The sequence below is a fragment of the Bacillus rossius genome (assembly GCF_032445375.1).
Source record: "Bacillus rossius redtenbacheri isolate Brsri chromosome 4 unlocalized genomic scaffold, Brsri_v3 Brsri_v3_scf4_2, whole genome shotgun sequence".
Taxonomy (NCBI): domain Eukaryota; kingdom Metazoa; phylum Arthropoda; class Insecta; order Phasmatodea; family Bacillidae; genus Bacillus; species Bacillus rossius.
The window spans coordinates 10669271-10697118 of NW_026962011.1; the positions used below are offsets into that span (position 1 = coordinate 10669271).

At 36.0% G+C, this 27848-nt stretch overlaps 2 protein-coding genes across 3 annotated transcripts; both read left to right on the plus strand.

Annotated features, from left to right (window-relative positions):
* The first annotated feature begins 138 nt into the window (after window positions 1-138).
* LOC134542287 (cyclin G) lies at window positions 139-27838 on the plus strand. Of its 2 annotated transcripts, none has more exons than XM_063386434.1 (7): window positions 139-280; window positions 6481-6654; window positions 8199-8336; window positions 10088-10227; window positions 18592-18901; window positions 25301-25509; window positions 26449-27838. In XM_063386434.1, the coding sequence occupies exons 2-7, from the start codon at window positions 6544-6546 to the stop codon at window positions 26582-26584; spliced, it is 1044 nt and encodes a 347-aa protein (XP_063242504.1). In that variant the 5' UTR covers window positions 139-280; window positions 6481-6543; the 3' UTR covers window positions 26585-27838. The 2 variants fall into 2 exon arrangements, with proteins under 2 accessions (XP_063242504.1, XP_063242503.1); XM_063386433.1 differs by lacking the exon at window positions 139-280 and adding an exon at window positions 407-930.
* On the plus strand, window positions 18991-25291 carry LOC134542285 (zinc finger BED domain-containing protein 4-like). The gene is made up of 2 exons (XM_063386429.1): window positions 18991-23550; window positions 23684-25291. Exons 1-2 carry the CDS (start codon window positions 21931-21933, stop codon window positions 24035-24037), a joined length of 1974 nt encoding a protein of 657 aa, XP_063242499.1. The 5' UTR covers window positions 18991-21930; the 3' UTR covers window positions 24038-25291.
* Window positions 27839-27848: the final 10 nt, after the last annotated feature.

Below are 27848 nucleotides of genomic sequence, written 5' to 3' on the forward strand. Positions count from 1 at the left end.
ATTTTATTTTTTACAGGTGAACAATAATTTTATGAATTATCTAATGGTGTGAGCGAACTTTCAAAGAACCCTGAGTAAAAAACTACCGGATTGCATCATTTTATCTCACAACAGGTTTCACGACGCACAAGCTAAATGCAGAACGGAACGAGGCGCGTCACGTATGTATGAGTTATAGACGGCACGTCTGTACGTGACAGATGTCACACCACTTGAAGTTGAATACTTTCCAGGTTCGGTTGTTTAGCTGAAAGCAGTAAAACGCAAGCATTTAGTAAACGTAAGTAGCAAATCCATAATTAGGTAATCAAAAAATTATTTTTCAGGTGTACACTATTACGCCTCTAGATTATTATAAATTATAAAAAGTACTGAATGAAACGATTTTGAATTGAGATGTCGGTCCCGCCTATTCGTTTGTATGTAACTACACCTACAATTAGTGCTGGTGAAGTAAAGTTTCAGAAGTTAATGTGCTGCTGTTAACTTACAGTTATTTATTCAACTTTTCAGAATAAACTGATTGATATTATACGGATTTGTATTTGTCAGTATCATATTATAAGATTTACGTAATTTATCTTTTTATTACAAATGGCAACATTGCGCAATTGTGTAAACAAATATTATACTGTGATATTTATGTTAGGATTATATTAAATTCACATATTAAGAAGTAAACAATTGTTGAAAAATACAAGTGATACAAGTAATAATACACTTGTTTCTGATAGTTCATTCAAAAGTAAGGAGTCACTGTAGTATCTCAAGGCCACCGACTAGGCGATCAGCTGAGAGGATACAGACGTTTGACGCCATATTATTTTTAACTGTCAAGTTTAAACTTGAATGTTGACTGTTGTATGTACGTTACTCTGAACATTTAAGAATTGGGTAATCCGTGAAGAAAAGACTTTAGGACGCATCCGGGTAAGCATTTAAGTGATATTACGTTTAAATTATACGTTTAATAACTTTTTTAAGATTGAGCCTTTTGTTCTAGAATTTGTTGTTGGCTTGTAGTCGTACTTGGATGTAAAAATTTGCCTTTTACAGCAGTAACATTATTTTTGTACTCTAAATCAGAAAACATTTATAAGAAACCTTTCGCAGTACTGACTGACAGTTAATACTTTAAGAGCGAATAAAATCTTATTTTTCAAAAATCTTGATTTATAGTTCGGGTATTCTTTAGTGCATGATTATTTCCCAAAATAGTGCTTTTGAATTGTTGCTTCATTACAAAAATAATATATATTGCAGATAGTCATGAGTATCAAGTAAAATAAATTTAGAGGTACACTACTGGAAAAATCGCTAACCAAGTATTAAGTACTAATTCTACCCAAATTCTACTAGAGGTCCTCAAAATTACCTATACTTATTAAAATATGGTTTAAAATCAAAATCGCCGTTTTAGGACACTGAATCTAAAATCAAGAAAAGGACTCTAATCACTTTAAGAACATTTTTTTTTCAGAATTGCCTATGTTTCATCTGATAATAATCGTACATCAGTCTTGTTAATAGTAACCCATCCTAGTTTTTACTGTAGGTCACCTGGTCTACCAAACTTATTTAATATTTTGCAGCATTTCCCCTTTTGCCACGCCTCCTTTGCAATCAGGAAATTTCAAACTTCCTTCAGGATCATGCTTGTCTGGTGTGGGCTCCAGAAAAAAGATGCCATAAACCTAACCCCCTTCCCAACTCCTCACACCAATGGCTAAATTGAGACTTTCTGACTCTTACAAAAGGAATAGCCCCAGGAAAATGGTGAATGTTGGTGAGTTTATCAGGTCAAGTCTTGTTTACAATACCAGATTTCTGATTGGTTGAGAAAAACGGAGGGGAAATTAATTACATCATATTAGTGGGGCATAGAAGTAGGAAAAATACATTGGGAGTAATAAAACATCGGTAGAACTGGAGGGTAGTAAAGGGTTGTTTGAATGCGTATGATCGTGAGGTTTGTAAAATTCATTGTTTAATTAATGGAATATTTCAACACATATAGAAAAAAGTCAGTAACAAGTGCGAGTAAATTGTTAATAAACAACTTTGGAATTGGTTCGAAGGGTAAAAAGTGGTGGCTAAAATACGTCCAAAATGAGATAAGCCTGATATGTACAATCGTGTCATCGTGTGTATGTTTGGTGGTGTTAATCTAAGGAGTATGAGACTACAGCAGGGGGGGATTATAGTCTCGTTTACGATACCGAAAAAATTATTTATTCAAATTATTAAATACGTGAAAAATAGTGTGTGTATTGTTCCCTGCCAAAAAAACCCGTATTTTAGTGCTTCTCCCGTAAGAATGTAGGGGTGGTAATGACGTGACACTATCTTGGAGACGTCATCAGTATTGTTTTGGAATTGTAAACAAGACTACTTCCAGTTTATCTTCCCCTAAATACCAAAGGGACTGTATTTCATTATTAAGATGGAAACTATAATAAACCCCAACACCATGATGCTGTTAAATACTAATATAATTCCACAATTCAATTATCCCTTTACCTTACAAAAAATGTGGGTGCTCATACTAATAAATATTAAATAAGTTACCAATTGTACTCATCCAAAAAATTTGGTTCAGGAACACTCTGTGGCAAATATGAAGTTACATGACTGGTTATTCCTGTTAAATGTCTACTTCAGAAGCTTTGTAACCTGTACTCTTGAGTAAATTATTCCTAGTCAAGAGTAGGCAGCCTAATGAACACTACTGTTCGCCACTTGGCCATACAACACTGGCAACCTTTCAAAACATGACTAGGTATATGCAGACAACTCTCTTTCAGAAATTTGCAACATAGGTAAATTAGCAACATAATTAGTAATGGTAATTAAAAAATTTTCATGAAGATGTCAGGAAAATTATTTACTGATTTTTGCAGACATCCTGTATTATTATCTTATAACAACTATGAAGTTTAAAATTACTGCAATATTTAGCTGACAAAAGTTCCACTTTGTTAAGATATTAAGTAACTCACTAATATTTTAATATAATATTAGGTGAGCCACACACCTCATTTAATCTGTAAATTTTAAGGGACCTAAATTGGTTCAGAATTGGAAATACACGTGAGCTATTCAAACCTAAGGCACATGAACAAATCACAAAAGAGTGCTGCTTATTTACATGTAAGCTACAAGAAAATATATTGTTTGATTAATTCTGCAGTAGATTAACTACTATTGTAAAGTGCACATTATTCCGGAAATATTTGGTTTTAACTAATTAAAATAAATTTTTTAAGTGATGATTTTTGATGCTGCTGCTGCTGAGGTACCGTAACGTTTTCAGTTCAGAATATTTTCCTTCCTTCTCCCCTCCTTTCACCATACTGTCATAAACCTGTGCCTCTGCATATTGGAGTGAGAGCAGAGGGCACCTCTGTCTAAGTAGTCTCATTTCTTATTTTTGATTACTTAACTGGGAGAAAAGAGGCATAAATCATGGAGAGACAGATGTGTCCACTCTTTCAAAAGCAAGTTGCAATTGTCTGGAGATGGTATACTGTGACATAGTTGATCACTTTCTACCTCATATCACCATATTGCAACACCCAAAACATTGCAAAAATCTTGCTTGATCAAGCCTGATGATGATGATTAATAAGTACGAATTAGAATTTTCATTTTTAGATACAGTCCTTAAAAATTGCTTCCAAAAAGCGGACACTACACTTCACCCAGTATTTGGTTGTTCTGTAAAAATATGTTCAGATCATCAGCTGGACAACATGCGGCTCTGTGCAGTATCAGTGTATGGCCCCCCTCCTTGTCAAACTTACCACAAGTTTACACAGTCTTTGACACTAAAGTTTTATAAAGAAGAAGAAAGAAAAAATTCATTAGGTTTGATTTCCAACTCCTAGCAATTCAATTATTGCTTATATTGTGTTGCTGTAAAAATTTTAAATTCCTACTTATTTAGTGCTTCGAAAAAAGTAGACAACGTTTTGCAAACTGAGTTAATTGGCACAATGGTAAAAGATTTGACTTCCATCTAGGAGGACTTGCTACCCTGATTTTCGATTTTTCCAAAGTCACGCAAATTCTAGAATGGTTCCCTACAGCAAGCAGTTTCTTTTAATTATGTTACTTATACCTATAAGCTCATATCTGACGTGGGTGGTTTATCTGTGTCCTTGGCACGGATGCAGATTGTGAAATGCTGTTTGGTGTGTGCGGAATAATGTGCCAAGGTCAGGCAGGATGCAAACATGTTTTCTCTCTTCAAGTGTTGCTTTGTGGGTCATGATACTATGAAAGGTGTTGCTGCAGACGTGTCCCCATTTGTTATTAGAACTATGAGTTAATATTGGTATAAGATGTCAAGGATAACTTTGCTGAAAATAATATTATGTACCATAAACTTTTCATTGGTTTACTTTGCTAAAAAAAATTTAGTTTGTACATTTATATTTAATGGTAAATTGTTTTGGTTAGTAAGGTAATATCATTGTTCCAATTTTTTTTTTATTGGAACTTCCTATAATATATTTATTGAGCAATCATATAACTCCAGTCAGACATAAAAGGCATGGTAGACAATTTATAAGCTCTATATTATCTACTTATCTGCCCTAAATCATAGGCGTGCGCAGGACTTCAGTATTGGTGGTGCCAGATTACACAACAGCCCTGTCATTCACGGACCCCGAGCCTAAAGCGGGGGGTCCGGGGGTCCTCCCCCGGAAAAATTTGGATTTGAAAGCGCAAAATGGTGCTATTTAAGGTGTTTCCGAACAAAAACATTAAATACACAGATGTAAAAATTTTAACATTTTTTATGACAAATTATGGCTTTGAACGTTATAATCATCAGGAAAACTACTAAACTATTTACAGTTTTAAGCTTTGTTGAGCCATAAAGTAAATTGCACAAATTTTTTGCACGGAATTTTTGCTGTTGGCTTTGAAAAACCGTACTTACATGTTTTCTGAAGACGCCAAATAAATGCTAGAAAAAAACATTCTCAAATATTAAGTTTTAAAATCAACAAATCAAGGGAGTTTTTGTAACATACCTTAAATATGTAAAATATTAAAATAATAAAAATACACAAATAAGAGTGGGCAAAAGTTTTAACTTTTGGAATACAACAAAAATGTTTTGTCGGCGACTGCATATAAGTCATCAAGTAAAGCCTATCCTTTTAACTAACTAAACTCTCAAACTCATTTTTTAAATAAACCCTGGCGGACGGCGGCTATTATTCCGTGCGCCTGCCGAGTGGAGTGAACAGTGTACACCGAGCGCGCATTCTATGTAATTCGAGGAGAACTAGTAGAAGTATTTACATTTCAGAAGTTTCGTAGCCACGGCCCGCGTGTACAACACAAGTAATTGCAACTGGCTTGTTTCCGTGTGTATAGTTGGTTCGATTGATAATTGATATACTGATAGTGTTATGAACACATATCTGTAACTCGACACGATTGGAAAAAATATTTTTTTTTTTTGGAAAGAATTAGGATTTTTGTAAGTATGTATTATTTCTGCTTGTAAAAAACAAAATAACGTTAACCCTAATGGTGGTGCCAAGGCACCTGTGGCACCTACCGTGCGCACGCCTATGCCCTAAATCATTGTGTTAATGACATAATTGTAGACACTATTCAATTGTAAATATAACTTGAAAGTTGTTAAGCTCACAAAAATCAAATTACAATTTTTTTTTTTCCCTAAACTAAGTTTGTAAGACATGTCAGTAATACTGTTTATGTTGTAGACCTTGAGAAGCTGGTTTGTATTAATGATCCAGACTAGCGAGTTGTTTTTTTCCTGGTGTAGCAAAGTGGGAATCATATGCAGAATTACATGGACTACAGTAATTTATTTTGTGATTTTCGTTTTTATTCTATCTTTTCATTTTTATCTTTTTGTTTAAGTTAAAATAAGATTGCTAAGGATTTAGATGTTTAATTCTTTGGCAACTTCCTGTTATATTCTTGAATACTGTTAAGATGTTGCAGTAAGGTCAGGTTTATAAACAACTCAAGGGACACAACATACAACCAATGTAAGGAAATTACGATTGTTTATAAAGCATTTAAATCTCAAAACATCACCAACCACACAAATTTAAAAAGTATAAAACTGTAGAAAAATATATTCTCGGGCTTTTTTTGACAATTTATTTTCTTTCATTGTGCGAAAATTTAACAAGTGAAAACGTACTGTATGTAATAAAACCAACATTGTGTGGCCTTTTATGCACATGAAAGCTGCATCTTTAAAATATTTTGAAACGCTTTACTTCCAATATGGAAGGTGGAAACGTAAGCCAAAATTGGTGAATACTTGCATAGTGTTTTTGCACCTTGAGTAGTTAATTAATGGTTATTTGAAAATGTTGTGATTTAAATGTTTGCATCTTGCAGGGTTTCTAAACCTGGCTTCCTCGTGCTATATCACGCTGCTATCTCATGTGTGAGATGAGGGTGTGTTGCTGTTGTTGGCAGACTGGAGGCCTGGTATTGGGCCATTCTTGAGGTGTGACTGCGGTCCAGGGTGACATCGCAGGAATGGACCAGGGCCCGCCGGATGCTATCCACCCCGTCGTTCTCCAGCTGGAGTCTGCCCTCTCCCTGGAGTCTCACTTCCAGCCACACCTACAGCTGCCTGCCGTGACCCAGGTGTGACTATCTGTAAATACCTGAATTATACTGTGCTCACGTGTTCAATTCTGCCTGTCTCCTCTTAAAATATTTTGTCTTTTTCATTACATTATGTGAACAATTAGTTTTTTTATTTAAAAATAACATTTAGACAAATTTTTTATGTCTAAATGTATATTTACATATTGCTCTAGAACTACAGCAGTCAATTTACTGAAACACTAATAATTACCATGAAGCCTAACTTAACAGCTAATCCCAAATGTTACCTACTTCCACATCATTGGTGCAGGCCTAGCAATATTGACATGAGTTTAGATACGTACTGCAAGAAATAGTATGACCAGGATGTAAATTATTTTTGTAGCAATTGCGAGGTTTTTTTTTTTTTTTTTTGTTAGTTGAGTAGGTTATATTATTTAGTGATTAGACCATTTTAATTTTCCATGTAATACACTTATTTTAGCATTGTTTAATTTTTTAAGTTTATTTTTTGCACCATTGTAAACACACACCTGTCAGGATTTTTGAACACGTATGAGTGTGCACTTGATGTTGCAGAAATGTTATGAAGGTGAGGTCTTGTCGTGGTTATTTTTTTCATCTTTACTTGATTAAATGGTGGCTTCAAATAACGGTACACCTAGAGAAATATTTATTCTAGAGAAATGTTTTTTCTACTGGACCTAAAGGCTATGAAAATAATGCTCAATTATTCATCCTAGGCTCAAATCACAAAAATGTTATAATAGAACATCCAGAATTCTTTGCATGTTTTAGTAGTTTTTATTTATTGTTTATGAAGAATAAACACGGACGTAGTTACCGCATAAACACAATTCTTACATGAACTACAGTTACTGTAAATAACCTCATATAGATTGGTAAATTAAATGTTATGGCACTGCTACTTCACCCCCAAGCATAAGCACAATGTTATCAAGGATACACCCTGAATATTCTTGTACTGGACAAATAGTGAATAGGACAATAAAAAACTTTAAATGTTTTAAAATAGCCATAACATGATAGTATCTTTGTGAAAAATTGTTTTGATTTTAATTTTCCAAAGTAACATCCTAAATTTAAAGTCGTTATCTGCAATGCAACTGGATACACACATTGTAGTTTCCCTGTGCTTCATAATATCATTTGAAAAAGTTAATTTTTTTTATTAATACCTAGTTGCTTACAAATTTTCTGTAAAAAAAATTTAATTAGCTAAATATGTAATTACATGGAAATATACACTTGCAAATTTTTAAAAATATAAATACTGTAGGTAGGGACTGTAGGTTAATATACAGTTCACGGTATATAGTGATTTATAAACCATGTGTACTTTTGTGCCCTTATTTCATGATGAGCTTAAAAGTAAAAAAAAAAAGTTGACAACTCAACTTGTAAATACTAGATTTTTTGCACTACAGACTGGACTTGTGCATCCCTGGAAATAAAGCTGTAATATGTAATGTAGCAGTGTTGCTGGAGGTGTTGAGGAGAGCGCAGGGGTGTGTGCTGTTGGTCGGAGCCCCAGGGACTGAGAGGGTGGATGTTGGCAGGCATGCAGTGAAGTGACGGTGGGTGTGAGGGATGGCTCTGCCCATGTGCTGCGTTGCCTCAAGGTGTGGTACGACCTGCCCTCGGATGTGCTGTTCGTGGCCATCAACCTGATGGACAGGTTCCTCACCAGGATGAAGGTGAGTTCGCTTTGTTTGGGCTTCACAATGCTACCTTGTTTGTGTTTGACAGGATCAACCTGAGGTAGCATATTGCTATTTAAGGGACATTTACTGTTCACATAAATAAATGGTTTCTCCTGTGGTGCTGCCCGTGTTACTGCACGTTATATGGCTTAAATATTTGAAACAAAATTTTTAGGGACCATGCAGTTATGTATTGTATTTTACCAAACATTTCTTTGTAGAATATTACTTATATAAAGTTAAGATAATTTTAAAGGTGGGAGAAAATTAAAAATAAATAAACAAAATAAAATAGGTTCACGGTTTACCAAACAAACAAAAAAATTTGTTCTTGAAATATTAGCCTGAGTACCCGCGCTTCGCTACGGCTGTCTATAGGTAGAACACACTCGCACTGCTCATTATACATGCTCTTTCTTGAAGGTGCACACTGAGGTTGCCATGGATACGCACAAAGCATAAACAATGCAACAGCCTGTAGCCATGGAAATGAAGAAATCTTTATCAATTAAATGGTGAAATTCCATCAAATCATCTTTTTATTATATATTACTCCGCCTGTGTTGCATCTGTTGTGATTTGTAGGGCTGAATAAATAAAAACTATTTCACTACAACATTTAATGTGCACATGCGGATGACAAATATTAAACATACCAAATAAAACACTAGCGGAGCACACGCATAGAAATTACCAAAGATAACATTAAACCAACAATAACCAAATGGAGTCTGTTCTTATTCACAATAGCATCAGTGTAAGGGCCCCTCAAAGCTGACCCCCTTTAATATGAATGAACTTGGAATGGGAGCTCACCTTATTTTGATTGCAATTGGTTGTGAAAAAATATTGTTTTATTGTTAAATCTCTGGCTCCCAACATTGTAAGGCATCTTTTTGGAGAAGGGGGGAATAAGTTGAGACACAAACCATAAAGACTTCACTTGTATTCTACTGGAGACAGTTTTATGGTGCAACGTGCAACCCATATTCTAAGGCGACCCTTATGGAGAAAATGTTAGATTTTTGTCCAAAATTATAAATGCGACCCATACGTAGGGGCGATCTTTCTGCAGGTAAAGTCTGTATGTAATTTAGTGAAAGAAAACTCTGCTTCTAGAATGTTCCAAAATATTTTGGACTTACATTTCCAATTTCTAGAACATTCCGGAACAAGAAGTCCCTTGAATGGTACAGAAAGGTCTGGAAAATTCTGGCCAGTCTCTGCCATTTCGTTACTCAATTGCCAGCTGCTTCACAGACTTAACCTAAGAAGTCCATTGGTGCAATTCTCTCTTTTGACACCATATCTTCTAACCGAACCCCCACAGTTCCAAACCAATACCTACTTCTTGGATGGGGGATGGAGGGCTACCATACCATATAACCTCCCTGTGGGGCTTGGGGGTGGGTTGCAGAGTACAGTGGCACGCATGGACAAACCATACTTACATTTATTAAATATATTGATGAATAAGTGGTGTGATTTCATCTTTACTTGGTTGTATTATTAGATGCGTAAAGTTATTTTCAATATTTATTTTCTTACAGTGATTAAATATGTATGTATATAAGTATTTGTGTTAAACACTCTTGTACAAAACTAAAACCACATTACCAGTGTAATTATCTTAAGAAAAGCTACTATAATTAATTTTCTGTAATTACTGTTACAGTTTGTGTTTTTGAATGCTCTGTGTCAGTTATATGTTATATTTGTTCTTCTCTTTGTTGTTGACGTGGCAGGTACAACCAAAGCACATGGCTTGCATCTCTGTTAGCTCCTTCCATCTAGCAGCACGCCTTGTTGCTTCTTGCCGCAAAGATCTCGATAGTCCTGTGGTGGTGCCCGACACTGAAGATCTCGTTGCCATCTCTCAGTGCAGGTTTGTCAGTGTACTTCATATTTCATGAGTGTGGGACTCTGTGGTCACCAGGTTCATTGATTGTTCTCCAAAGGGTAGGTTTAGAACAATATAAAATGCTCTGTGTGTATCAAATATAATTAAATTATTCCCGTTAATATTTACATTTTCTTTCCACGACTGTGGTCTCGCTTTCAATAACTATCAAACATTTAGGAAGTAAATAACAACGTGTGTTCTTTTTGAGTTACAGTAGAACCTCGTTTCTACATATTTCAAGGGACCAGGAAAAAAATATGTAAAATGCGGGAATATTTAAAATGAGGGAAATGCTAAAAAAATAAAAATTATTGTTATTTAAATGTGATGCAAACAATTAGAAGCAGATGGTAAACACAAAACAAAATCAAATGTCAGATATTTAAAAGTTTTACACAATAATTAGCTCTTCAGTATCTCAGATGATTAAACAGAGATTTTGACCATTAACCTAAACCAAATTTTTATATACAAAAAAGGTTTCTATACAATACAAATAACCAACATAATCAAGTTTGATAAAAGTAGTAAGCACATAGCCATATATACAACCCAAATGTTCTGCACTATTATTACAAATATATTATCATACTTAGAGTTTCTTGAAAAAATCTGAAATTTGTGACTGTTTTGAATGGAGTCTGCACAAGTTCTCAATGTCCACTTCAAGTTTTTGCAGAGCTGGGAGTAGGGTTTCAGTGTTACTAAAACTAGAAACAAATCTTTTTAGTGTTGAAACTGCACGAGTTGCTTCTGCCTGCGTTGGAACTGGTTCATCTTCTTCTTCGTTGTCTTGACATTCACCAGAAGCATTTGCTGCCAGATGGTTATCCACAATGTCATTCAGGTTTTCAGTCTCTGTCGTCACTATGTCATCATCTACTTGTACAAAGTCACCGAATGAGACACCAGCTTTGAGTTTCGCCACATCTTCATCAAGTTTTTCATTACCAGGTAACTCTTCAACACCAGTCACTCCAGAGGAAAAGAAACCAGCTTTCTTGAAACAGTTAGCTATAGTTTCTGGTTGCACTTTGTTCCACGAATAGGCAATGTTATGAAGTGCATCTAGAACATTTAACTTCATGGTCTTGGGGTCTTTCCCAGATTCCATCATGCACAGAGCTTTCTGCACCAACCTTTTTCTGTAGTTCACCTTGAAAACGTGTATAATACCCAAGTCTAGGGGCTGCAGATGGTTTGTACAGTTAGCAGGAAAAAATAGTAATTTTACATTCCTCAGCTCAACATGCTTTGGATGTGCTGGACATTGGTCAATGAAAAGAACAATTTTGCGGTTCTGACTCCCCATTTTAGCATCCAATGCATGCAGCTGACTCTCAAAAATGCTAGCAGTCATCCAAGCTTTCAAGTTGGAAGAGTACTTCGTAGGCAGTGTTTTAACATTTCTAAAACATCTGGGGGTCTTGCTTTTGCCAATAACAAATGGTGGCAGCTTTTCACTACCATCTGCATTTGTAGCGAGAACAATTAGTCGTAACTTACTGTGTTTTCCTCCATGGCAGCGTTCTCTTTTAAAACTGAGCGTTTTGCTTGGCATCACACCATAAAAAAGGCCAGTTTCGTCTGCATTAAAAACATCCTTTGGTGCATAGTCAGAGAGATGATGTTGTAGCTGCTCCGTTTTCCAAGTTTCAACTGTTTGTGTGTTGACACTTCTACTTTCCCCACAGATTGTATTGATCACAACATTATTTCGTTCTTTTAACCTACAAATCCACCCGTTGGAAGCAGTAAAATCTTTTATACCTAACCTATCAGCTATTTGCCTGGCCTTCTCACGAAGTAGCACTCCATTGATGGGGATGTTTGCTGATCTGGTTTCAGTGAACCATTTTTTTAAGATCTCTTCCAGCTTCTCGAAATTCGATGCTCGTACATACTTTCTCTTATTCGCTGTCGTTGCCCCACACTTAACTGAGTTTTCTTCAACTGTCTTGTGGTTTTTTTAAATCGTGTTCAATGTTGAGCATGAAATATTAAGTTCGTTGGCAAGAGAAACTTGAGTTCCCACGTGCGCATCATAACGTCTTAAAATGTCCAATTTCTCTTTGATTGTGAGAGTTTTTCTAGTAACACTTTTTCCGGACATTGTTAATAATCCCATGTCAGCATACAATTTAATTTCTAGTTTAAACGAAACAATTAATTAACACAAACACTCTCACTTTAAAACCGTAACTATTTTTATTAAATATAAAAACGTACCATTTTTGTTACCATGTTAGAAATTCAATGCTGCCAACTGTTTCCACGATATTTGTTGTGGTAAAACGAACATCGCCGAACATGCACGAAGACGCCATATTTACAAGAAATCGATACGTTGCTTTTAAAGTTATTTTTAATAAAAGCATAGTAATCAACTGTATTTTTATGTAAAGACCCATTCCTACAACTTATTTTTTATGCATTATTCATTACAGTTCAAAGGGGATAGAGTAATATGTCCTTAATTTTCACGTTCACGTCACCAAAGTTTATATTCCTGGCCATATGGTTCAACAGGGCCAGTGGCACAAAAAAAATGTTTACAATGGCCAACTAAGCTGCCGTGACCAAGAAAACTTGCAATTAACATAAATAAATAAACGAAGTAGGTACTCGCTGTTAGCTTTCAACTTTTATTGTTCCTTCAAAATTTTTTGATAGTTTGCTATTAAATGCAGCGCTTTTGCAACGTAATTTGCGGGAAATGCTTTTGCATAAAACGGGGAAATAATGCATTAATACTATAGGAAACGTGACGGTGCAAGTAAAAAAATACGTTAATCACGGGAATTCGTAAATCCCGGGTACGTAAAAAGGAGGTTCTACTGTAGTTACAATTGGCTAACATAATATTAATTATTTAATTACCTAATTGTGAATGTACCATTATATTAAATTCTCATGTTACTGATATTGGTTTGTGAATGTATGCAATGTTCATGATTTTGAATCATCGTAATGACCAAGTCCATTTTCTTTTCCCAGCTGCCAGCCATTTGATGGTTTTAAATATTATTTAATACTTTTGTTATTGTGTGCTATTCTATAACATTTAGAAAATTTTAACACTTGTATACATTATTACATTGCAGTGTTAAGCTGTGTGCAATGAAAAATGTTTTAAAAACTAGAAAATCAATACCACATATTTTACACTACAACAATTTTTGTGTAAGAAATGCTTAATTCAATGTGATTGTAATTTTGAGATATTGTTGCATCTGCACCAGATTCTGCTGAGAGTTATGACCGTAGCAAAAGAAGTAAAATATTTTTTAGCTGTGCAAATATTTTATAGTAGAGCCATTCCATTTCAATTCAGGCAGGAGCGTGTCAGGTCACCATCTCGGATTTGCTTTAAAAAATTACAGCAGTCAACCAGTGCAGACAAGAAGTATGCCAAAAGGATTTTGTCCCAAAAAATTTTTTCCCCATGTTATAGCCTTTTGAAGTTGGTTCGAAATCAAAAAAGGTGGAAAAAGGGGTGTTTTTTAAATGAGCGGCATTTCAAAACTATTATACTGATTTTGTTGATTTTTTTTTATTTTGTACCTATTATAGTGAACTACAGAGTGGAATAGTTCCAATGAGCCCAACGACAATATCTTTAAGGGGGGGAAACTAAAAAATTTGGCAAAAAATTTAGATTTTTTTGGATTTTCAAAAAAAAAAATTTTATGTGGAATAATCAGTTTTCATAAAAAGTAATTCTGGTAATATGTGGACCTATTACAGTAGTTTTACAGGAAAAATTGTTTTTAATTCTATGATGCATGGAATTATTAAAATTTAACTTTAAAATTTTCAAAATTTGACAAAAGTGCCATTTTTGATTGAAAATTACTCAAAAATCCCATATTTTAAAAATCTGAAAATTTGTAACTTTGTAGTCCTCACCTTTAGTAATAGCATGCACTTTGTTGGATAGTGTGTTTTTGCCTGTAAACATTTCTAGAATTTTTTGAAAATGTAATTTTCTTACATTTTCTAAGGTCTGCACACTCAATTAACAAATGTTTTGTTAGTTTCCAAAAAGTGAGATGTAATTTGTAAATTGGGGAAACCTTGGGAATTACAAAAGGAGAGTCTGTGTATACATTATCACATTAACATAATATGCACAATACATATACACACATATAATACATATGCATACTCTTTAACTTGCATGAAAACCAAAATTTCAAAGTAAAATTGAAACCAACAATATGTACCTATAATTAATTATATGTAGACTGCTTACCCTTCCTCAACTATATGTAACATATATTGACAAACTTCCTAAAATATTTTGGCTGATTAAAGACAGTAGATCTGCTGGATCTTCATCAACTCAGCTTTGTCGAAAGTGTGGAGTCTTGCTGATTGTCCAAGTGGAGTAGGATTGCTTACTGCTAACAAAACATTTTGTAGTGGCACCGGACATTCATCCTTCTTCTTTCCAGATTCCTGTGGCCACTGAAACCCTTTAGCTGGACCATGGGGATGCATAAAAGACACTGTCATGTCGTTCAACTCTTTAGATATACCAGTGATCTGTCCCATCCACCAATTCTGATCGTATACACAAGCAACGAACTGGCCTACTTGGAAATCATTTATTGAATAATGTGTTTTAATCTGGTTAGATTGTACAACTATTTCTATTTTATCTTTAATTGTGCGTCCCATGTATGTCTCATTTTTAATCAGCCAGTAATGTTTAGATTGTATTCCAACAACTGGTTTTACAGTAGCCCATTCTTTTTCCTTAGATGACCTATACGTTTGAATTGTTTTACTTTCAAGAGCCAATAGAGTTATCTTTGGTACAAGGTTACCTACTTCAGCAACAAATGAAGCAGAATCTCTAATGGCATTAACACACTCTGCCCGAAGATTGAACTTAGTTGCTAAGTGTTTACACAAACCACCTATTGCATCACATGCACTTTTGCCATGCCCTGTAGCAGAAAAAATCCATTTTTTTTTCAACAGTTTGAGTATTTTTACATAGTTCATACAGCTGAAACCTATTTTTGAAATGTCCAGCTGCCCCATCTGTAATGTAAGTTCCCTCCCAAACTTGCTTAGTAGAGACTTTCTACTCTGTCCAACTCTTCTTCCTGAACCATCCCTCTGTTCCCGTAGCCAACCTGCTTGCTATTAATGCATGAAATTTGCATCCCGCATGTGAGTGCCCAGGGTTTTCCCTCTGTCTATGGAGGTTTTACCTGGGCCCAACTTATCTCTAGTTTTAGCCTAGAATAGTCAAGTGAGGGGAGTTAGTCATGGCGCCAATCGCAGCCATGGCTGGCCAATCCCCTCCTTAGCACAATATGCATGCTCCCTTGTCTGCATGGTACTCCCTGCATGAGTAGAGCGTATAGGCTTCGGCCTGAGACGCACTTAAGTCCCTCCTAACCCGGACCCCTCCCAAACACACTTAGTTTTTAGTTAGGTTAGGAAAAAAAAAAAAAAAAAATCTATTGAACTCAAAAGTTCTAACTGACAAAATTTTGAAATTTCCAGTTTTATAACCTCTAAAGCACAGAGAACGTGAGCAGAGTCGTGAGCTATATCATCAGATACTATAACAAAACTTCTTATTTCCGCACCAAAGTATGCAACACAGGTAAACAGTGAAAGCTGATCAGTTTGCCAGTGGTAAGTTTGGATTTCATTAGGCAATACAACTGACCAGTTCTCAGCAAAATCAAAATGTAAAACAAGAGCATTATTTTGTTGGACAGAACTTCTTGCTTCAGCTATTCCTTCCCTTTGTATTTTCCTAATGTAACTGTGAGGAATAGCTTTTTTAACCCAATGCCTTACATGTTCCAGAAAATTATTTACAGATACAGTTTTTTTTATGAGGTCACCATGTTCCCAAATCGCAAATGTAACTTCTTCCCCTTCATCCAAGCCAAAGTTTTCAACAGTTAATGTTTCTGTGCCAGGACAGTCACCACACTCCTCGAGCCAGCAATCTTCATTCCTTGTTTCGTCACACAAACACTTCAGTAGAAGATAGTCTTCTCAATTTGGTTATTTGTTACATTTCGAAGAGCTACACAGATAAGTTGCATGTTACTGCAGTAAATACAAGAACACACAGTCTGTTCTGGCTGAATTTTCACCCATCTTGGTCGTAAGGCATAAAACTTTGAAAGACTAATTTCTATAAGAGGATTATCTTTTTTGAATGCTTTGTATGCCTCTTTGATGGACCTTGTCATGAATCTTTTAACCTTTTTTACTTTCTCGCCATTACCATCCTTAATGCAAATAACATCTTTTTTGTTTGGACTTTCCCTTGAACAGTCTTTACTATCTTCTAGGTAATATGATAATGCTAGATCTTGTACCTGTGTAGGTAAAGGATGTCCACTATAGGGGTCAGGTTGAGCATAAATTCCCTTATTTTTTATAACTGTGCGACATTTATCAATGAGGTACTTTGACACTGAAGGTAATTTTTCCTTCAATACAGTTTTACTAAATGTTTGTGGTACCAATGTTAGTAGCTGTACTTTTCCATTGTAGTTTCAAGTATGAAGAGCTGAGTCAATATTCGAAAACCATAGACTACAATTGACACACACAGGCATTTCATCATCAGACTCACTTGAAAGATGCACGTGATATATGTCTTGTAATTTGTTCACAGCAGAAGTTTTTAACTCATCAACTAATTTTATCTTCTTTTTCCTCGCATAACCTTCTCTCCTATCCAATCTCACCTCTGAAGGGGATTTCAATGGTGATACTTCTAAATTTAATGTTTTAATGAGACTGCTATTTAAAACACTTACTAGTTCATCCTCCAGAATAAAATTCTCTGATGTGGATGTTTCTTCTGCATCTTCAGCAAGTTCCAGAAATTTCTTTTTATAAAAAGTAACACAGTTGCTACACAAAATATCATTTTTATTTACTGAAACAGATACACCCACAAACTTTTGAATATCATCTGCTAAATCATTCACCTTACACATCCTCACACATTTACTTTTATACACACTTTTTTTGTGCCTTTTAATGTAGTCCACACATTTAATTCTCTCCGTACTATGAAAGTCAGACATGATTTAGTTCACTAGCTGAACATCACCCATGAACACACACAACACAACTGTAACAGCAAAAGTTTGGGAATTCCCTTGTAGTCTTGTAGTTGATTCCCCCTATGGTCACCAGGGATTTCCCTCAAGCTACCAGGGATTCCCCTTACAGCAAGCGCCTGGGAATATTCAGATAGGGACTCCCCCTTCATATTTCCCAAGGTTTCCCCTCATACAAAACCAGTTACAAATTATCACATACTATTTAGATACCAACAAAACATTTATTAATTGAGCATGCACAACATACAAAAGGTAATGACATTACATTTTCAAAAAATTCTAGAAATGTTTACAGGCAAAAACACACTATCCAACAAAGTGCATGCTATTAATAAAGGTGAGGACTACAAAGTTACAAATTTTCAGATTTTTAAAATATGGGGTTTTTCAGTAATTTTCAATCAAAATTGGCACTTTTGTCAAATTTTGAAAATTTTAAAGTTAAATTTTAATAATTCCATGCATCATAGAATTAAAAACAATTTTTCCTGTAAAACTACTGTAATAGGTCTACATATTACCAGAATTACTTTTTATGAAAATTGATTATTCCACATAAAAATTTTTTTTTGAAAATCCAAAAAAATCTAAATTTTTTGCCAAATTTTTTAGTTTCCCCCCCTTAAAGATATTGTCGTTGGACTCATTGGAACTATTCCACTCTGTAGTTCACTATAATAGGTACAAAATAAAAAAAAAATCAGCAAAATCAGTAAAATAGTTTTGAAATGCCGCTCATTTAAAAAACACCCCTTTTTCCACCTTTTTTGATTTTGAACCAACTTCAAAAGGCTATAACATGGGGAAAAAATTTTTTGGGACAAAATCCTTTTGGCATACTTCTTGTCTGCACTGGTTGTAACTGCTGTAATTTTTTAAAGCAAATCTGAGATGGTGACCTGACACATTATCTTGCTAACTGCCTGAATTGAGGTGGAATGGCTCAGTAATTTTATTTATTGCTAAAATAGGGACTAGTTCATTAGGTTTTTTTTCTTACCTAATATTGAGGATTTGAAGAGTAAATAAAATTAATAAGTAATTTCTACCAGAAGTTTAAAACCAAAATATCATCCTAAATGTACTGAAGGTCTTAGGCTTTCAGTGGGACTTGTATATTTGGCACTTCTATCTCCAAGTGGCTCTTGTCGACCTTGCAAATTCCAGTCCGCCGGAGCACACGTACAATATTGAAGGTTGAATGCTAGCAGCTGTGTCGTGGACGCAGGTGCACCCTGGGCGACCTGTCTCGCATGGAGAAGATCATCGCCGGCAAGCTGTCGGAGAGTGTGCCGGTCACTGCCCTGGACTTCCTGCGCCTGTTCCACCGGGTGCTGGAGGCAGTGGCGGGCCGCTCGGGCGCGGCGAGGCCGCTGGGCGCGCTGAGCCAGCAGTTGGAGATCCTGGCGTGCGACGCAGCCTGCGCCAGCTTCCGCCCCTGCGAGCTGGCGCTGGTACTGCTGTGCACGCAGCTGGGCGCCGGCACCGAGCTCGTGCAGCTGCTCAGGCTGGCCGTCGAGCTGCGTCGCATCTGCAAGGTACTAGCGCCTGTCCAGCACTTGGTCATTTCCTTGATGTACCGCCCCTTTAAAATAAAAAACTGACGTTTTGACAGCTGTGGTGGTAATGAGTGGGCATGTAGGGTAGATGGTGAAGCTGCCAACTGTCACCACATTGTGATGTAAGTAAAACGAAAGGTCTTTAATTTGGCATTCTGTAATTTGGCACCAATCGAAACACTTGTTTTCAGATTTTTCAGTTGGATTCTGGCTGTTCACATTCACATATAATGTCAATTTGAATTGCTGTGCTTTGGCATTTTTTGGTGGCTCAGAGTTTATCATTATAATCTTGTTTTGTTGCATTTTCTATTTTGTGGTGGGTTACATCTTCGTAATGATTTTTTGAAGAAGAGACATGCAATATGGTAACGGAGACTTTTTTTAAACAGTAATGCTCATCTGTATTTATCTTTAGAGCAGCTTATTACAACATGTTGCTTGAAACTGTATAATAATTGTTTGGTATTCCCATGAAAAATACCTACAGTCAAACCTCTCTGAAACGACCCCTCACTGTTCCCAGGAATAGGGTCGTAATAGATGTTTTCCGAAATTCCAAACCACTACTCGCTAAGAAACCAGCCGTACAATGGCAGGATGCTGTCACTCACAATGCTATACGGCTTTGCTTTAAACCCACTTCAACCTTCATGACAAGTCCATCGCCCTACAGGCCACCTCTAAAGAAAATATGGCAAAAGACAGTTTATTTTTACTGGTTAGTTTACATGTACGTTTTCTGCTTGCCGTAGTTAAATACACTAGAACTCCAATGTCACGAACCCCGGATTTAACGAAGCCGTGATTTTACGAATACATTCTCGGGAACCGTCAAAAAATTGGACATTTTGACCAAAATGTGAAAATCAGAAAAAAATTTTAAAAAAATGAAATGAAAGATCATTAAAATGTATTAATTTTAACACACAGCGTATTTTTGTGTCGGCTTTAATACTTCCAATAATATTCCTGTAAGCATAACAAAAATATAATGGGGCATTTCCTTTCAAAATATGGCAGCGATAGGTTCTGCAACGCGAGTGGGCGCACACTAAGCTCGCCCGGCTGGCTGGCGGCAGCGGCTTCATGACGCATAAGCTCACCCCTCCCTCCCCTCGGTAACAGACACACAAACCATCTAGTGTCCTCCCTTATAACACCCCAACTTCACTCCCCTTTAAAAAACCTTCAGTGAGAAAATGCTCCTTTCACCCTCCCTTCTCCCGTAAAATTTGGCTATTATGAATGGGGTACTAAAGCGATGAGAGAGGGGTAAGATCATTGTAAATATTTTCGGACCTCTCCCTCCTCACAAAAACAAGCCCAAAAAAAGTGTGTCAAAATATGTCACTTTTCACACCAAGTTCGAGTTCAGTCATCTCTGGCAAGGAATTCACAAGCTTTCAAACTTAAATATAAATGTATTTTAATAGCAAGGGTCCTATGAAAAGGAATATACCGAATTAAATCAAGCTGCTGACCAAACAAAGAATAAAACGGCCCAATGCGTAGTCGCTTCGTTATTGCTTGCGCGAGAGGCGAGACGTGGAATGTTAGAAGAAAGATACAAGCTGGGGAGACAGACGGCAGCCAGTGTGTTTCCTGCGTGGGGAATAAGTGGCGTAGCCTTTTTTTTATGCTGGGTGAAGCGACCTTTTTCTATCAACCCACGGGAAAAGATAATTGCTTGAGCTGTCAAAATAAACATCGCTGCGGCAGTTAAAACAAGTCGAGGCGGGCATGCATCCAGTCGGTCGCTGTGTATATCTACTCGAAGAACATAACATCTCAAACCTTAACAAGATTCCTTATAACCTACACGTATTGCCGGATGTTTTCAGCCTGATCCACGCAAGGTCTTTAGCCACGTTTTGAATGAAAACAACTGGCGGGCCAGTGTTGTGCCCTGTTTTGCGAACACATAAAGTTTTTATCAATTTGCTGACAGTTTTAATATATTTTTACTCTCGTTAAAATTAAGCAGATAACGTGATTGTTAACAAGTACAAGCAGCATCCGAGATCGGCCAAAGCGCACGGTACGGGGAGAGTGAGCAAGGGCGAGCAAGCAGCCGACTACCATGTTCACACGCTGCGGCCGGAGGGTTTTTCCTGCAATGTATTAATAGTAATTAATATTTAATGGTAGGGATGGGAAAGTCGATCCGTCGATTCTTCGATACCCCGATTTTTTGATACATAATCGATAATCGAGGATCGGCGAAAATCACCGATTATTAAAATTCTGCAGGATGTAGACGTAAAGTGCTGCCTAGCAGCGGTTCATCGCTGTCGTTGCAGTAATTTTAGTCAGTTTTACAACTAAATAAATAACCATAAACGATATAATAAATAATAAATGAAATATAACATAGCTTACCACAGCTCAGTTGCCACAATCCCGTAAGCGGGAACGGAGGTTGGCGATTTCGTACTGTGCATTTAGGGTTATTTATTTATTAACGCAGTGTTATCGTATAAAGAAATTGTAGCCCAACTTTTACTTGCTGAATACACCCACATTGGTAGCCATGTGCACAAAATTTCAAGATTCTACTGAGAAGTGTGCCACGTTTTCTACGTTTCTAGTATATTTATTCACTTGCGTTGTTGCATATTTATTTTCGTCAATGATTTTTTTTGTTAACCAGCATTTGTCTATACATGAACTTTCACAGGTTTGCCAACTTCCGGTACAGATCTTATTCTCAATTACTTAACGATAAAATGCAAGAATAATGTGGCCATAGCCCGTAACATTTTACGAGTTACGTATTTTCCGTAATTTATTTAATAACAGTAAACATTAAATCACCAGTTAATTACGCAACTTAAACATAAAATTTCAATGGACGTTTTTGAAACACGTTTTCATTCCAGTAAGTTACCAGTACGGCAACTGTAGAAATTTTCTTACATGCTTTTGTTTCCAGTGATGCTTCTTTGTTTGAATGTTGGGTAATGTTAGCGCAATACGAATAGTAAAATAACATTTTTATTTACGTGATGTCTAGTGAAGTGTGGAAATACTTTGTCATCGACCGACAAAATTCTGGCTACGCAATATGTCAAATCTGTAAATGTACAATCTCACGTGGCGGTAAATCTAAAACTACAACAAACATGAAAAAACATCTCGAAAACAAGCATGGGAGTTACGTTCATGAGACGAAGAAACAAAGGCTACATTCATCGGAATTGAGCGAGATTGAAGAAAATGAAATAGATGATAGTTCAGCACAAAATTGTTCTTCAGAGACAACCTTGCCATTGTCATCAAATTCAGATGTTAGGCCTACTGCTACTGATTCATCGAGAGGCAGCGGTTCAGTGTCCCCGAGGCATGCTGAGAAAGTTGGCCAAACGAATATTTCATCAAGAACACCAAACCAGTATAGGCTAACTCCTAAAAGTCAATACCAGCCTACATTACAATCATTTATTGATAAAACTGCACAATTCAAGTCCACTGATCCTCGTGCAAAATCAATAACTCAGCACATAGGTAGAATGATGTGCTTAGACAATCGTCCTTTTAGCATGGTTGAAGACAGAGGATTCACAGAATTTGTCAAATTCCTTGAGCCTAGGTATGTTTTGCCCAGCAGAAAACATTTTTCAAATACTGTTGTACCACACATGTACCAAGAATGTAGGGAAAATGTGAACAAAAAGTTGGACGAAGCTGAACATGTGAGTCTTACAACAGATATGTGGACTTCAACAGCCAATGACGATTATCTTGGTCTAACTGTGCATTTTGTTGATTCCAATTTTGTCTTGCAACACCTCAACATTGGGGTTATTCCCTTTCCTGAATTATCTCACACAGGGAACAATTTGTGCAATTTTATCACAGAAACACTTGAAGAATGGAAGCTGCAATCTAAAGTTGTTGCCATTGTAAGAGACAATGCCAGGAACATAACTGCTGGCCTAGAATCATCCGAATATGAACATCTGCCATGCCTAGCACATACCCTGCAGCTTGTTGTAAAGGAAGGGCTACTGAACAACAAGAATGTAAATAATCTGATTGCCAACGGTCGTCGCATAGTTGGCCATTTCAAACATTCTTGTAAGGCGACAAAAGAGTTAAAGAAGGCTCAAGCCACGCTGAAAATGAAAAAACATAAACTTATCCAGGATGAACCAACGCGTTGGAATTCATCTCTCCATATGCTACAGCGCTTACTTGAGCAAAAACAGTCTGTTTCTTTAGCATCAGCAACTCTGCAGTTACCTGTGACTTTTTCATCAGCAGAATGGAACCTGATGACAAATGTAGTAAACCTTTTAAGTATTTTCAACCATGCAACATTGGCTGTAAGTACTCAGTGTGTGACAGCCTCAGAAGTCATACCTATAATCAACAGTTCTACTGAAGAGCTAAGGAAACCAGCACCTACTGGATCAGGTGTACAGGGCATCAAAAATGATATGCTTGCTGCCATAACTTTGAAGTATTCTGATGTTGAAGAGAATATGTTGTACGCAGTTGCAACATTACTGGACCCACGATTTAAACACCATGTTTTTGTGCAGGACGGTAATGTCACAAAAGCGAAAGTTTTTTTGATTGAAGAAGCAAGAAAAACTATCTGTTTGAAACAACCTGAAACTGAGGTAAGTTAGGTGCTAATTTCCTTGTAATTCATTAAGTGTATTCTTATTTGTCTACTTCTGCTGTTTTATGTTGACACATTTGTTTGTTCATTTTTAATTTTTAATTTTGAAAATTTTGTTGCTTTTCTCTCAGTCTGTGCCGCAAACATCCAGCCAAGCAATGGAAAGCCATGGTATGTGGACATTTTACTCAAACATAATGAAGACTGCCCCAAGTGTAAGCCACATCGCATCAGTTGAAGATGAGATTAATGTTTACTTGGAAGAACCTATTCAAAATTCAAGTACCAACGTTTTCCAGTATTGGAAAGAAAATACCAAGTACCCATGTTTAAAAAAACTGTCAAAGAAATTTCTTTGCATTCCACCTTCAACTGTACATTCCGAGCGATTATTCAGCACTGCAGGACTGATTGTTGATCAGAAACGGAACCGTTTAGATCCTGAACGAGTCAAAATGTTGGTTTTTTTAAATAAGAATTTGTGATCTAATAAGAATTTAGGATCTAATAAGACTTTGTGATCTAATAAGATGCTTTGCCAGTTTTCATTTATTATTTTAAGAACTTTCAATTTTATTTTGTCAAAAGTGTTGTTTTTATGATATTTCACTATGTTGTCATTTATTTCAAAGGTATAAAGATTGAATTTGGTAGTTTCTGGTTTTTTACAATATTTTTAATAATCACAACTTTTTGTGGCTATTTAAAGTTTGATTGATAAATGTTAATGATTGTACATTTAGTAATTAATATACTATTTATTAAATTGTATTCCAATGAAATTGTTAGTATTTTGATGACTTTACGACAATTCACTTTTTATTAGTACTACTGACCTATTACTAAATTACGTATTCTCTTTTCAAAATTACATATTCAACTGGATTAAACATAATCCACATAAAAAATAATGCTTGCCCTACACATTACACATTACAGAATAGTAATTTCAATTTCTTTATTTCAAGTAATGTAAAGTTTTGTTTTATGTGTTAAATTTAATAGTATTTATTTATTATTTTGAAAAATGCTTTTTTAGTGTATTCAATAAGTATGTTTACTGATTCCATTGTAACTTATACTTCAATCCCGAAAATGAGAATCTATAACTTAACCTAATTGATTGGAATCGATAATCGATAAGAATCGATGATCGCAACAAGACTCGATAATCGGTATCGAATCGAAAATTTTGAAAATTTCCCATCCCTATTTAATGGTATTTTATTTATTAAGTCATAACACACAAAATCGGAAGACAAAAAAACCTGCATAAGTCATCAACAATAGTTCACAAATTCAAGCCAGAAAATATACCAAATCGGACTTCAAAAACTAAGCAAACATTGTCAACCGATAGTAATCAAAATCAAGGCAAATCCAGCAGGTAGCTTTGCCTTAACTGCGTACCACACTAGACACTCGCAAAAAGCTAAACGTAAACACGTTGCCACAAAAACCTTTATCTGCACCCTGCCAGCAAAGGGACGTGGAATGGGGGTTGTTAAGCGCTGACAGCAGTCGACAGGAAGCACTCGGCAAGAGAAACGCAGTAACACGCTACTCACCACAAGAAACTTATTTTCTGTCCGATTTTCTTCGGATTTTCTGCAATTTTTTCGCGGTTCCTCGAAATCAGGTTGTAATAGAGGGGTGGTCGCAATAAATGGGGTCGCAACAAAAAGGTTTTACTGTACTCGATCTCCTGTGGACGGCTCTAAGCTAGGGTGCGACGTGGTGTGTTGCAGATCTCGGAGAGCAGCTTCTGGAGCTGCCACAAGGTGGTGGTGTCGATCGTGGAGCGGTACAACGCGCAGTGCCACATGCCCCACCGGCAGCGGCTGGTGTGGAAATTGTCCCAGCGCACTCTGCGCTACCTGCGCCCCACGGACAAGCTGCCGTCCCTGCTGCCCACCATCGACGAGCACGGCCAGCTGCAGCTTTCACTGCACGCCAGGTGGGTCCCAGCGCACCCCCAAAATCACTCTTCATTCTAAAAGTAATCATATTGATTTTCAATAGTTAACATATGACCAAAAAATCTTATTAGAGTTTCACTCGTAGCAACTGAGGATACTGCCCTCTCCACTTACTAAATAAATTTATTAAAGATCATATTCAGTACCTTTTGATATGTAAATAACAGCTATTTATTCTTTTGAGAGTTATTTGTGCATTTGCAATGTTTTTTTTTATGATTGTAATTTACATTGTTAATTGCTCTTTTGTTATTTTGGATTTTTGGCTTACTTTATGGTGAAAAAGTCACTTAAAGTTAATTTTACCTGTTTGTTTGTTTAGTTACGTTTTTATGTGCTTTTACTTAAGTATTGTTTGTTGTATTTCTTTGATCCGTAAATGTGTGGCTACAGATAATGTTATAGAAGGGTTTAGAACAATCAGGCTAGTGCAATGGTTTTATCAGTTGTATCAGTTTGTGTGTGTGTGAGAGAGAGAGATCGATTGAATTGGCTCTATCTGTATTTTGCAATTCACAACAATATTTTGGCTCAACCTGAAGAGTAGCACGTTTCTGTATAATAAGGTTAATAGAAGCTTGTTTGTTTAGGTTAAGGTAGTTTTAGCTGCATAATTTAAAAAAAAAATGTATTTTCATAATTAAAATATTTTTCCAAACATTTTCTATATAATTAATGTAGCTGACTTTAACTAACCAACCTTACATTTTATATTATTTGTCTAATTTTCAAGGAGTTGTTACATGATAAAAAATTTGGTGAAATTCTAACTGTACTACCTATTCAAATTCAATATTCGTATTCACAAATATTTTGGTATCTGTATTCAATTCTGACCAAAAAACTTACATTCGCACAGGCCTAGTCTACTTCCACCATTACGTGTGTTGGGCTGCTGAGAGGTGGATTGTCTGCAGGTGTGGCAGCTCCAGCTCCAGCTCAGAGTCGGAGAGCTGCGACTCGGACGAGTCTGCGTCCGGCTGGTACGACCAGCCCACGTGGGGGGCGGGAGATCGTCCGCCCTTTGCCGGAGGGATATCTCTGCCGGCCTGAACACTTGTCTGCGACAGCAGCATTGCTTAATTTTCCTTGTGGTCTCGTGCGACTAGGAAACAAAAAAAAAGTACAAAAAAGTGTAGAGAAAAGATTTTTATAAAAAGTATCAAAATATGTTAAAAAATGCTCAAACAAAAAAGTCACAAATGTACAACACAAAAAATGGTAGACTTAGGGTGGCTTTTTAATGTTCCTTTAAAGTCTGTTGCGATCATGTGTGTGCATTGTTGCCTCCCACTCTCTCAATATGTCTAGAATTGTTTAGTTTTTTTATATCTCGGTTCTCATTGCGTGCTGTAAACGTAGTGAAGTAGCCACTGCCTTATTCATCTCTGCCCTCTTGTCCTTTTGAAATGAAATGTTTGCCAGTTGTGATTTGCTAGTCATTGTTCTGTTACCAATGCAGTTTTTGTGTCGTGTAACATGCCACCAGCCAGCTTTGTCTGCCTTCGCTGTGTGGCCGTTCAATTCGACACTCAAATTATTACATAAATGAAATATGTTTGATGCTAGAAATGTGATAAGTAGTAATGTGAAATTATAATCTCATTATCTAGATTGCTGGTTGTATAAATGCAGTCTTAGATCAAATCATCTCATTGGACCAGTAAAGATAATAAGTACAAAATATAGTTGCTATGAATTGGCATTGGATCGGTTTTTCATTTGCTGTAAGTTCCAACTGTTTTCTACTCTAGTAAAATATTTCTCAGTGGCTGTGAAAACATAATTGTGTAAATAAAGTGCTTTATTTTCTAATTTTCAAAAAAAAACTGCATTTCATGCCATGTAGAGGAATGTGCCCCCATTAGTTTACAAATTAAAAATTAATGTGTATTTTTTTGTTATTGTTGTATAGATGTATCTATTTAGTTTTTATGTATGATTTGTGTGTGTGTATGGTATATGGATGTGTGTTCAGTTTATATTTTCTAGAAAATGAAGCTTGATACTTATGTAGTTGCTAACATACAGACATTAATATATTTTCTATAGTTGTAAATGACAACTTTGTTTGAATGTACTGTTGTTATATTATCAGTGTGATATTTATATCAAAATGTGTACACAAGCATAACAGATTCTGTAATTTATTGAACACATTTTTGTTTTTTTAGTTCTTTGTGCATTTTAGATTAACTCTGTACTGTAGTTATGAATTCCATAGAAAAAAATTATATGAATTTTTAATGGTTTTTTTTCTTCTGTAATCTGTAGAAAATGATTCAGTACTAAAAGCCATACACAAAAGAGTAGTTCA

Excerpts from the sequence above, each read along its gene's own strand:
- LOC134542287 (XM_063386434.1), top strand. The coding sequence starts at position 6,544 with ATGGACCAGGGCCCGCCGGATGCTATCCACCCCGTCGTTCTCCAGCTG. Across the intron at positions 8,337-10,087 it reads GGTTCCTCACCAGGATGAAG|GTACAACCAAAGCACATGGC; the intron begins GTGAGTTCGCTT and ends TTGACGTGGCAG. Across the intron at positions 25,510-26,448 it reads CAGCTTTCACTGCACGCCAG|GTGTGGCAGCTCCAGCTCCA; the intron begins GTGGGTCCCAGC and ends GATTGTCTGCAG.
- LOC134542285 (XM_063386429.1), top strand. The coding sequence starts at position 21,931 with ATGTCTAGTGAAGTGTGGAAATACTTTGTCATCGACCGACAAAATTCT. Across the intron at positions 23,551-23,683 it reads TGAAACAACCTGAAACTGAG|TCTGTGCCGCAAACATCCAG; the intron begins GTAAGTTAGGTG and ends CTTTTCTCTCAG.